Source organism: Pangasianodon hypophthalmus, chromosome 15, assembly GCF_027358585.1.
Source record: "Pangasianodon hypophthalmus isolate fPanHyp1 chromosome 15, fPanHyp1.pri, whole genome shotgun sequence".
In the NCBI taxonomy this organism is placed as follows: Eukaryota; Metazoa; Chordata; class Actinopteri; order Siluriformes; family Pangasiidae; genus Pangasianodon; species Pangasianodon hypophthalmus.
In genome coordinates this window covers 14,410,576-14,423,430 of record NC_069724.1, presented here as the reverse complement: position 1 = coordinate 14,423,430, position 12,855 = coordinate 14,410,576, and the positions used below count along the sequence as shown (strand labels likewise).

At 38.9% G+C, this 12,855-nt stretch overlaps 1 protein-coding gene across 8 annotated transcripts in view; it reads right to left on the bottom strand.

Annotated features, from left to right (window-relative positions):
* Window positions 1–12,855, bottom strand: part of LOC113543370 (prolyl 4-hydroxylase subunit alpha-2) — a 97,537-nt gene that overhangs the window by 25,373 nt on the left and 59,309 nt on the right. For all 8 annotated transcript variants that reach the window (XM_053240378.1, XM_034311025.2, XM_026941496.3 and 5 more), the window contains exons 7-10: window positions 12,339–12,535; window positions 11,001–11,177; window positions 10,298–10,368; window positions 10,034–10,133 (exon numbers count right to left, since the gene is read on the bottom strand). In XM_053240378.1, coding sequence (XP_053096353.1) covers window positions 10,034–10,133; window positions 10,298–10,368; window positions 11,001–11,177; window positions 12,339–12,535 — 545 coding nt within the window. The remainder of the gene's footprint in view (window positions 1–10,033; window positions 10,134–10,297; window positions 10,369–11,000; window positions 11,178–12,338; window positions 12,536–12,855) is intronic.

Sequence of the window (12,855 nt, the reverse complement as noted above, 5' to 3'; positions counted from 1 at the left end):
TTTGCAAATTATTTTTTGATTGTATTTTCGATATTAAATGTTGGATATCTAAAAAATGCTAATTAATGGCAAGACAGAAGTGATTATATTTGGTCATCCAGATTCTACAAAAACTAAAGCTAACAAACTGGTGCCTCTATCAAGTAACATACAAAGCTATGCAAAAAAAAATCTTGCTGAAATTTTTGACTATGGTCTGAAATTTGAAAAGCAGGTAAACGCCGTTGTGAGGGGAAGCTTTTTTCAAAGGAGAACTATTGCCAAATTAAAACATGTCTTGTCTAGATCTGGAGGCTGTTATTCACACTTTCATTTCCTCTTGCACTGATTATTGTAATTCCCTCTACATGGGACTGGTGCAAAATGAAGCTGCTCAGATCCTGACTGCCACCAAAAAGGGGGAAGGCATCTCTCCTGTCCTGGCCTCCCTTCATTGGCAGGCAGTTAAGCACAGAATAGAGATGCTACAAGCTACTTTTAACTTTTCTGTCGACTCTGGTAAAGGTGACTGGGCCTTTTCTGTTGCAGCTCCAAAATTATGGAACAGCTTTCACTTTTTGATAAAGGCATTCCCCTACTGTAGACATTTATAAATCCAATTTAAAATGGTATTTATTCTCCCAGGCATTTGAAGGTCTTTAGGATCTGTAGTATTAGGCCTTGGTTTTGACATTTTTTCCAAATTTCATTAGCCTTCATTCAATTTGGAGCTTCTCTTAAGCCCATTTTACATCAGACCATGGTGGCTGCAAATTCAAAACTCTGTCATGTTCATCAGAGTGACCTTTACACTGAGCTTGCAGTGCCACTATTTAAAATAAAAATAAGTGTATTTTTGCATGGCACAGTCATGGTTTGAAGCTAGAAAAACTACAAGATACATTCTATATTCTACAGGGTATCCCTATCATGCACGTGTGTGAAATTTCAGCCAGTACACAGTGCACGCTCTGTTGTCGGTTAAAATCCACTTTATGAATGATGGATAGACTGAGCTCATTACATTAATGAAATTTAGATTAATTAACTTTGTGATCATATAGAGTGGTAATGTTTAAAATAATCAAAATGTCTTACAGATACATGAAGGTTATATTTACTAAACCAGAGCATGAAAGCACAGAAATTAATGCTCTATGCCCCAATGCATGCGGGCCACAATGCTTGTAGTATAAAATTAACCTTACACTCATGAAAATATTATGTGCCATGCATTACGTTATGCATTACCTGACCCAACTGATGGTGACATTTGTTAGCACTTATTTACAGGAAGCAAAGTTCAATAAGGTCGCTGGGCCAGTTACCATGCTTTAGCTTACTTTTTAGTTCCAACCTGGGAGATATGAATAGGGTCTGTTGGCTAATTTAAACACTCACATGGGTATTGTAATGTTAGATGCATTTCTTTCAGGAATAATAATAACCATCATTGTAAACAAGTTTCAACTAATTATTTAAGCAGCTCAAGGGCTGTTTCTGATTGACCATTTTTGGACTAATCATGATATCCAGGTTATGGTAAAATCCATATTGTGGCATTGCATCATAAAGGTATTCAATTTTAATGCCGGTATACCTCCAGCCCTAGTGTGGACAAAAGATAAATTTTTTAGCTTGTCCATGTATCAATTGGAAAAGCCATTGTGCTGTCCAGTCCCATGTTTTGGTGGCCAAGAAAAACAGCTGACTAGCCTAAAAAGTGGTAATGTAATGTGATAACATACAGTACTGTGCAAAAGTCTTAGGTACATGCAAAGAAATGCTGTAGAGCAATGATGCCTTCAAAAATAATGAAATTAAATATTTCTACATTTTAAAAAAAATACTATAAAGTGCAGTAAACAGTAATAAATGGAACAAAGTCAATATTTGGTGTGACAGCCTGTTGCTTTAAAAATAAAAAAAAACTCTCAGGGTACAGTGTGTGTAGTTTTATAAGGAAATGCGCTTTTGCACTTGCTTCTTATATTTGCAGCAAAACCCAGCAGCTTTCATTATGTATTTTTGTCTGAAAAGTGGTCTCTTAGGTAATATTCTGCTTTCTTTATTGCCATACAAACACTGTTCTGTAACATTTAATTTTGTGCTGGAAAACTAGCTTTTGGATCTAAAATTGGTTGTTTCCTTAGACAAAGCATTAATTGTTGGAGACTTTAATATTCATTTTGATAATCCAGATGACCCTCTAAGAACAGCAGTTGTGTCCATTCTTGATTCAGTAGGGATCAATCAGAATGTAATAGGACCCACTCATAGTGGTGGTCACACGCTTGACTTGATACTAACATTCAGATTAAATATAGAAAATACAGTCTCATTTCCACAGTCTGAAGCTATCTTAGATCATTACCTTATCTCATTTAAAATGTGTCTTAATCATAATATATGCACATTGCCACGTCAATGCATCAAACGTACTTTCACATCAGCAACTGCACAGAGTTTTATCAGTAATCTCCCAGATTTATCAACCATGATTGGACCACTGTCTGATCCCGAAGAACTTGACCAGGCAACTGAATGCTTAGAATCAACGTTCTGCTACTCGCTAGATAAGGTAGCTCCACTTAAAAGAAAAATAATTCGAGAGAAAAAGCTAGCACCCTGGTATAGCGATCACACACAAACTTTAAAACAGACCACTCAAAAACTAGAACATAAATGGCGTCAAACTAAATCGGTAGTATTTCAAATGGAAGGAGAGCCTTTTGAGCTATAAGAAAGCTCTTAGTGCTGCTAGGTTGATGTATCTCTCCACCCTAACTGAAGATAACAAAAATAATCCTAGATTCTTATTTAATATTGTAGCAGAATTAACTAGAAATAAGACCACAATAGAAACATGCACACAATTATTATATAGCAGTGATGACTTTATGAATTATGAGGCAAAAAATTCAGACTATTAATTTAAAACCAGACAGTTTTATAGCTAACCCTATAGATAATAATATAATAATATCAGATCAACAAGTACAATGTTTACAATTAGTAATTACAAAATTACTAATTTCATCATCAAAATCATCAACCTGTACACTAGATCCTTTACCTACATGTTTCTTCAAACAGATAATTCCTGAAACAATCAAATCTCTTTTAAAGATAATCAGTTCTTCCCTTAGCATTGGCTATGTACCTAAATATTTTAAACTAGCAGTTATCAAGCCCTTGATTAAAAAACCTGACCTTGACTCCTGTCAGCTGTATAACTATAGGCCAATATCAAATCTCCCCTTTATTTCCAAGATCCTAGAAAAGGTTGTAGCACAGCAGCTATGCTCATACTTACATAGGAATAACATTCATGAAATGTATCAGTCAGGATTTAGGCCTCATCATAGCACAGAGACAGCACTGGTTAAAGTGGTAAATGACTTACTACTGGCCTCTGATCAGGGTTGTGTCTCCTTACTTGTGCTGCTTGACCTTAGTGCAGCTTTTGATACCATTGATCATGCTATTCTCCTCGATAGACTAGAAAATGTTGTAGGCATTAAGGGAACGGCCCTTTCCTGGCTAAGGTCTTATTTGACTGATCGTTATCAGTTTGTAGAGGTACAGTGGGGCAAAAAAGTATTTAGTCAGCCACCAATTGTGCAAGTTCTCCCACTTAAAAAGATGAGAGAGGCCTGTAATTTTCATCATAGGTACACTTCAGCTATGAGAGACAGAATGGGGGAAAGAATCCAGGAAATCACATTGTCTGATTTTTAAAGAATTTATGTACAAATTATGGTGGAAAATAAGTATTTGGTCAATAACAAAAGTTCATCTCAGTACTTTGTTATATACCCTTTGTTGGCAATGACAGAGGTCAAACGTTTTCTCTAAGTCTTCACAAGGTTTTCACACACTGTTGCTGGTATTTTGGCCCATTCCTCCATGCAGATCTCCACTACAGCAGTGATGTTTTGGGGCTGTCGCTGGGCAACACGGACTTTCAACTCCCTCCAAAGATTTTCTATGGGGTTGAGATCTGGAGACTGGCTAGGCCACTCCAGGACCTTGAAATGCTTCTTACGAAGCCACTCCTTCGTTGCCTGGGCGATGTGTTTGGGATCATTGTCATGCTGAAAGATCCAGCCACGTTTCATCTTCAATGCCCTTGCTGATGGAAGGAGGTTTTTACTCAAAATCTCACGATACATGGCCCCATTCATTCTTTCCTTTACACGTATCAGTCATCCTGGTCCCTTTGCAGAAAAACAGCCCCAAAGCATGATGTTTCCACCCCCATGCTTCACAGTAGGTATGGTGTTCTTTGGATGCAACTCAGCATTCTTTCTCCTCCAAACACAAGTTGAGTTTTTACCAAAAAGTTCTATTTTGGTTTCATCTGACCATATGACATTCTCCCAATCCTCTTCTGGATCATCCAAATGCTCTCTAGCAAACTTCAGACGGGCCTGGACATGTACTGGCTTAAGCAGGGGGACACGTCTGGCACTGCAGGATTGGAGTCCCTGGCGGTGTACTGTGTTACTGATGGTAGCCTTTGTTACTTTGGTCCCAGCTCTCTGCAGGTCATTCACTAGGTCCCCCCGTGTGGTTCTGGGATTTTTGCTCACCGTTCTTGTGATCATTTTGACCCCACGGGGTGAGATCTTGCGTGGAGCCCCAGATCGAGGGAGATTATCAGTGGTCTTGTATGTCTTCCATTTTCTAATAATTGCTCCCACAGTTGATTTCTTCACACCAAGCTGCTTACCTATTGCAGATTCAGTCTTCCCAGCCTGGTGCAGGTCTACAATTTTGTTTCTGGTGTCCTTTGACAGCTCTTTGGTCTTGGCCATAGTGGAGTTTGGAGTGTGACTGTTTGAGGTTGTGGACAGGTGTCTTTTATACTGATAACGAGTTCAAACAGGTGCCATTAAAACAGCTAACGAATGGAGGACAGAGGAGCCTCTTAAAGAAGAAGTTACAGGTCTGTGAAAGCCAGAAATCTTGCTTGTTTGTAGGTGACCAAATACTTATTTTACTGAGGAATTTACCAATTAATTCATTAAAAATCCTACAATGCGATTTCCTGGATTCTTTCCCCCCATTCTGTCTCTCATAGTTGAAGTGTACCTATGATGAAAATTACAGGCCTCTCTCATCTTTTTAAGTGGGAGAACTTGCACAATTGGTGGCTGACTAAATACTTTTTTGCCCCACTGTAAATGGTGAGCTCTCTACGCATACTAAGGTAAGGTTTGGTGTCCCACAAGGTTCTGTTTTAGGCCCGCTGCTCTTTTATTTATATATGCTACCTCTGGGCAAAATTATTCGTAAACGTGGTATTAGCTTCCACTGTTACGCTGATGACACACAGTTGTATGTTTCAGCAAAGCCAGATGACAGACACCAGCTTAATAAAGTTGAGGAATATGTAAAAGACATTAGAAACTGGATGCTTATTAACTTTCTCTTACATAATTCTGACAAGACAGAAGTACTTGTACTCGGACCACAGGCAGCTAGAAGTAAGCTTTCTGATTACATAATAACTCTGGATGGCCTTTCTGTTTCATCATGTGCAGCAGTAAAAGACCTTGGTGTGATTATTGACTCTAGTCTTTCATTTGAAGCTCATGTGGATAATATCACTAGGATTGCTTTCTTTCATCTCAGAAATATTGCTAAAATAAGAAATATATTGTCACTACACAATGCAGAAAAATTAGTTCATGCTTTTGTTACCTCTAGATTGGAATATTGTAATGCCTTACTGTCTGGATGCTCTAGTAGATGCATAAACAGGCTCCATTTAGTCCAGAATGCAGCAGCGAGGGTCCTTACCAGAACCAAAAGATATGACCACATCACCCCTATCTTATCCACACTGCATTGGCTCCCAATCAAATTTCGTGTTGATTATAAAATATTACTATTGACCTATAAAGCACTAAATGGTCTCCTGAGTGAACTTTTGGTCCTTTATGATCCACCACGCCTACTTGGATCAAAAGGTGCAGGCTATTTGTTGGTACCTCGAATAGTGCGGGCTACAGCTGGGGGTAGAGCTTTCTCTTACAAAGCCCCACAGTTATGGAAGAGCCTTCTAATTAGTGTTCTCGGCTCAGACACAGTCTCAGTGTTTAAGTCTAGGCTGAAAACATATTTGTTTAGTCAAGCCTTTTGTGAATAGTTTTTTCTTCGGTAAAGGAGCAGGTCTGGAGGGTTCACAGGCATAGAATGTTGTGGTGAACTGGGATGTTAGGATGTCGTCGCCCCCAATCTCACGCGTTCACTCAGGTTTGTCGACGGTGGAGTGGCTGGCTGCCTTATGTCCCAGGGTGCCCTCATGTTTGTGTTAGCCTCTGGCTCTCCCTTTTAGTTATGCTGTCATAACTAGCTTTCCCGGAGTCCCTGCTTGCACTCTGCACGCAAAGTACATTGTCCTTAACCATTAGAGGACAAAAGCTTACCTAACAATCTCTCCCTCTCTCTCCCTCTGTCTCAATCTCTGTCAAGCCACACATGCTGCTTCTGAGATGCCAGTGATCCTGACCCCTTCTGCTCTCCGGACCTGCCTGACCCATCCTGATGCTCTACTTCTGGTTGGAGTTCTCATCGGTTTGCTCGCTGCTGCTGTGGGTGGGGGTTTTTGCATGGGGGTGGCCCCATATGGACGGCCTGAAGAACCATTTGGATTGCTGGGGATGGTGCCACCCGGGGGCTGTGGAGATGGCTTGAGGATCTCAAATGGGGAGCTGTACTGTGATGGCTTGGTACTGTGTTTGCTGTGGCGGCTTTGGGGCTGCAGTTGCCACGAGCACCTTTGTACTCAGGACTCCATGAGTGGACAGTGGATTGATTTTAACCAACTGGACTTCTTGCTTCTTTACTGGTTGCACATTTGCACTATTTGTCCATATAGTACACAATAATAGAAGGGATTTATTATAATTGCCCTATCTGTTGTACCCAGATGAGGATGGGTTCCCTTTTGAGTCTGGTTCCTCTCAAGATTTCTCTCAAAGCTGCTTTGTGACAATATCCATTGTTAAAATGCTATACAAATAAAATTTAATTGAATTAAAATGTTTTTGTACAGACTCGATAATGTAGAACTCATAAAATACAAATCTATAACAAAGTTTGTACTAAAAAAATATAGGGTGCCTAAGACTTTTGCACAGTACTGTATGTTGATCTATTTAGCTTTTTTTTTCTCTATTTACAGACATTACCAACTAAGGTAAATGAAAGGGTATATAAATTCCTGGGTGGGGACGACATAGTAGCCATAGTCTTTTTCCTCTTCTGATAAAGTTTTTGATATAGCAAATTATGTTTGCAATCTCACCAAGTCATTGGCAAAACTCTCAGCTATGCGGTGGGTGGTATTGTCTCCTTGCATTGCAAGTAAGATATTATGTCGCTATCTGGCTAGCAACTATATTTTCTGTTGACATTTTTAACCACAGTGTGACTGCTTATAGTAAGCAGGGGAGTTATGTAATGGCTTTGTGCTGAAATTTATGTTTATCAGTCTTAGTAGTGTTTCCATATACCCGTATGTTCCTAATTCTGAAAAGTTTGTCTGTCATCTGTGCACACTAATTACTCCACCTAGTAAAAAAAACTGATCTACTGTCACCCAGTTTGGTCCTCTGTCAACGTGTATAATGAAGCAGTCAGAGGGATTGGAAGCATGTGCTATGGTTACAGCACTGAGATGTGTTACACCATTGTGAAGTGCATTATTTATAAACATGGGTACCAAAAAAAATACTTTTGTTTTGAGAAAGTCAAAAAGGAGTAGGGTTTATTTTCTTTCTTTTATTGTTGAACCTTCTTGTTCACCAGGCCACTATGCATAAAAATCTATTAGCCTAGCCCCAGACACAAAATCTGCTTGTCTTGGGTTAGTGATTTGTCCACCCTTGGGAGTATATCTACTGCTGGGTTCATCAAAGTAAATGATGATTAGGCATCTAAGGAGGACTGATTAGGCCTGTAAGTGTGTTTTCTCTGACCCAAGTAGGTCATGGTTTTCTACCACCACGGCCTACTGAAATAGCTACATATACAGTGGTTATAAAAAGTCTATATAGCCCTGTTAAAATTACACATTTTTGTGATATAAAAAAATAAAACCAAGATAAATGATGTCAGATCTTTTTCCACCTTTAATGTGATATAGCAACCAACAAGTTATACCAGTGAAAAACAAGCAGAAATGTTTTAGGGGAAAAAAAAGAAAGTTTCAATAAGCTGGTTGCACAAGTGTGCACATCCCTTAACTAATACTTTGTTAAAGCACCTTTTGTTTGTAAAACAGCACAGTCTTTTGGGTAAGACCCTACCAAATTGATTTGGTAATTTTATTCCACTCTTCCTTGCAAAAAATGCTCCAGATCTATCAAATGTGAGGACATTTCCTCTGCACAGCCCTCTTCAAGTCCCACAGATCTTGGCTCTGACTGGGTCATTCCAAAATGTTAATCATCCTCTACTGAAGCCATTCTTTTGTTGACTTGGGTTTCGGGACTTGTGCTTTGGGTTGTTGTGATGGAAGATGGAATTTTTCTTAATCTTCAGTTGGCTAACAGAGGCCAGCAAGTTTTATGCCAAAATAGATAGGTATTTGGAGATAGCCATGATTACCTCTTCTCTTAACTTCATCTTGACTAGAGCCCCAGGCCAAGCTGAAGAGAACCACAGTATGAGGTTGTATTCATCATGCTTCACTGTGGGCACAGTGTTCTTTGGGTGATAAGCTGTCTTATTTTTATGCCAAACATATCTTTTTGAATTACACTCAAAAGTTCTATCTTGGTCTCATCAGACTGTAACAAATTTTGCCATATGATCTCACAAAATTTATGATTGGCTTAGAAAGTTTTTTTTTTTTTGTGAGAAAGGGCTTCTGTCTAGCCACACCACTCCATTGCCCAGACATGTGAAGTATACGAGAGATGGCTGTCATAAGCAGGGACTGACCAGTACCAGATGCCAGATATTCCTGCAGCTCCTTTCATGTTGCCGTTAAGTCTTGTCCTTTCCTCAGTTTTGGAGGGACTTCCTGTTCTTATTAATGTCACTGTTGTGCCCCATTTTCTCTACATGTTGATGGCCTCCACTGTGTTCCATTGTACATCTGATGTTTTGGAAATTCTTTTGTCCCCCTCTCATGATTAATACACAATACAGTATGGCCAAAAGTCTGTGGACTCCTGACCATAACACTCATATGTGCTTTTTAAGCATCTCATTCCAGATTTAATCCCCCCCTTTGCTGTTATTATAACCTGCACCCTTCTGGGAATGCATTCCACTAGACTTTGGAATATGGCTGTGGGGATTTGCCAATTCAGTTAAAAGAGCATTAGTGTGGTCAGACACAAGGAGGCCTGGGGCGCACTAGACATTCCAGTTCATCCCAAAGGTGTTCAGTGAGGTTGATGTCAGGCCGCTCGAGTTCTTCTACTCCAACCTTGGCAAACCATGTCTTCATGGGCCTTGCTTTGAGAACAGGGCATTGTCATGCTGTAACATGTTTGGGCTAGGCCCATAAGTTCAAGTGAAGAGAAATTGTAATGCTACAGCACTCAAAGACATCCTATACAATTGTGTGCTTCCAACTTTTTGGCAATAGTTTGGGGAAGGCCCACATATCGGTGTGATGGTCAGATATCCACTTTCTATTTACAATTTCTGTTTTTTTCACCTGCATTTTTTTGTTTGCTATACCACATCAAATGTAGAAAAAGATCTGCCATTAGTTACTTTAGTTTAATTTTTTTACATCACAAAAACCTGAAATTTAACAGGGGTGTCTAGAATTTTTATATCCACGGTGGACAGTCTCTCATGCTGTGTGTGTGTGTGTGTGTGTGTGTGTGTGTGTGTGTGTGTGTGTGGTTACATAACAGGAGTAGCACCACAGATAATGCTACTGTTAACTATTAACCAGTAAAAAGGTGAGTGCTGTTTGGCTAAGCTTTGGAGAAACAGCAAAAAGCAAAGGTTTGGCCAAGCCATGAGAAGCTGAGAAAAACATGTTTTTAATCATATTAAATGTCTGAGTTTGAACTACCTGTAGAAGTTCGGCAGTATCCATTGTTAGACCAGTAATGTCTTCTATTCTCTGATTGACATGTGCAATGACTGGGTCTTCATATCCTTCCAACCATGCACTGAAAATCATCAAACGCACAGGCATACAGCAGTTAGGAAACAGTTGCCAAGTGTTCAGAGAACTTGTACAATCTTTTGAAATAATACATCTAAATTATTTCACCTTCTGTTTTAAATGCATTGTTTATGAGCTTTTAAAAGTACTGATTTAGCACTGACTCACCTCTTGGACACCCTGTAATGTGCTGTTGTCAGTACACCTGTTTTTGGATCTCGCACAGTTGCTCTCGCAAGCTAGAATGGTTAATAAAAAAATAATAAGAATGCTAAATAAATAATTTGTTAAATTATTAGATGACTCCACTGCCCAAACATCTATACTATGGTAGTATGAAGATTATTTTAGTTTTTTGTTTGTTGACTCAAAAGTCTCTGCTGCGTCTCAAAGGGCCATACATTTTTCAGCCTTTCACATTCATAACAATACGTGTAAAGAAATTCTGTAACACAAAGATGCCTTCAAAATAAGCAAGATGCCTTCAAAATTTTTCCAAGCATCAAGCAGAACCTGCCATGGTTCTCCTGGACACTTTGGCTGTTGCACTCGGTTCTGTTTCTTGTTCCTATAAGATATAGCCTTCATTTATTTATTTAGGGATAGTGGTCTGTTACTTAAAATGTTGCTTTCTTTTCTCTGTAACATTTATTTTTTATGGATAATGAATCTGCTGACACACTAATTAGGGCACCTAAGACTCTTCCATGGTACTCTAGGTTGAATAAATCTCCTCCATGTATAACCCATTTCATAAATAATTCTATACTTATGTTATTTGTGTCTGTATTTATGTCTATATTTTTATGTTTGTGTCTAGTTTGGTTAATAATAGTTACAGCTACCACTGCCATGCTTCTGGGTGGCTCACCCTAGGTTTGGCAAGCTCTTTGATCTTCTCAATCTCTTTGTCAGAAAGCATTTCCAGATAGCGGACAATGTGTGGACTGTCCCACTCATCCTCCTCCTTCATAGGCTTGAGCAGAAGACGTGGGTTCCTGTTCCCATTCTGATAGCGGCAGAACAGCCTGCTATATCTCTGCTGAGTCTGTGGCAGAAAAACTCAAACTCAGCATCTAACAATGAAATGGTCTGCTGCACAAAAATAGGTTTTTGTATGCAGATGCTGAAAACAGAAAAAGGTCCAAAGGAAAACACAATATACGACTGCAGGTAATATTGTAAAGTCAGGATAAGAGGTTACCTATAGGCCATTAGGATCCTCAACTCCCACTAACTGGACTCACATGCCACTTAAGTGCACCTGCACTTTAGACTGTCTGCCCGCCACCTATACATACATCTCCTCTATTATGCACTAGGCTGCACACCACTTCACCACTACTATTTGCATATGGCAGGGTATCCCTCCTCTCCCACTGTTACTGCCCCATTATATTTATAATATCATATACATTTACTGCTTTCCTTATTTATTACACTCCTTTGCATTTTCTATATTTTATATTTTATTATCTTTTACTCTTGCTTTTCACCACGTGTTGTACCCTGTATAACTGTGAATGAGAGAAATAAAACCTTTGAACAGTAGATAGCCTATATTTTTTATTCTCCACTTTTCATTTCAAACCATTTTCTTTTCACCTCAATTTACATCTAATTCATCTTTTCTGCAATTTGGCCCCAGATTTTGGCCTTTCAGTGGCTGCTATGCTGTTAAATAATATATTTTATTGGCAGAGATGTTAGTCAAAATAACTTTCACTTCTATATCTGACAAAGTCACTCATCATATCAGCTGTGTGAGCATTGCTTTTTATTGAGTTTTGTGCATCACCAAATGCAAATCAGCTGTGTCATGCACACGCCTGGTAACATAATTAATGGGTAACAGCACATGCACATGAGTACAAGAAAATGAGCATTTCCGAAACTTTTGTAAATCCGGCTGAAATTTTTAGATAGTTTGGCTTACACAAACATTTAGACACAACTTTACTAAAAATGTGGGCTGTGCTGGAACAACAAGCCAGAAACGGGTGAGGTGGCAGCTCCACCTCACAAATTACAGGACTTAAAGTATCTTCTGCTAAAGTATTGGTGCTAGATACCATAGGGCACCTTCAGATGTTTTGCAGAGTCCATGCCTTGCCTCATTAGTGTATGTGAGTTAAGGTTACTGGGTTTTGGCTATCTTCAAAATGGTAATATGTTTTCTTTTATAGATTTCTTTCTTTATTGCACTCACCATTTTGACCCCCTCTCCTCTACACAGGGCCTCATAAATGTCTCTCTCAGGTAAATAATCTTTTGGGCGCTCATAGGTTACCAGCTGAATGGGCGTCTCTTCAGGCTCCTTGTTGGTCTGGTCCATATCCCTTAGCTCACTAGAGAGCATCTGCTCAAAGTAGCGCAGATTTCCTCCCGCTCTCTGGTGGCTGGGATCTATTAATGAACAGAGACAAAGGAAATGAATGAATGATTAATGCAATAAATAAATTTAGAATGCAATAAGTGTTACCCTCTCCTCTGATTACTATAAGTCAAATAGTTTATGACAGAATCTGGAATGCATAATTAAATCACTACTTGAAATAAGTATTATAGCTAATGCCAATTGTATTTGAACAGACATAAGTAGAGATAGATATAAGTAGATCTATGAACTCTATATAACAGTTCATTTTATATTTAAATGTACACATTTTCATCCAAAGCAACTTACAAGTGAGGCAAAATGTGATTATATATTTATTAGCACAGAA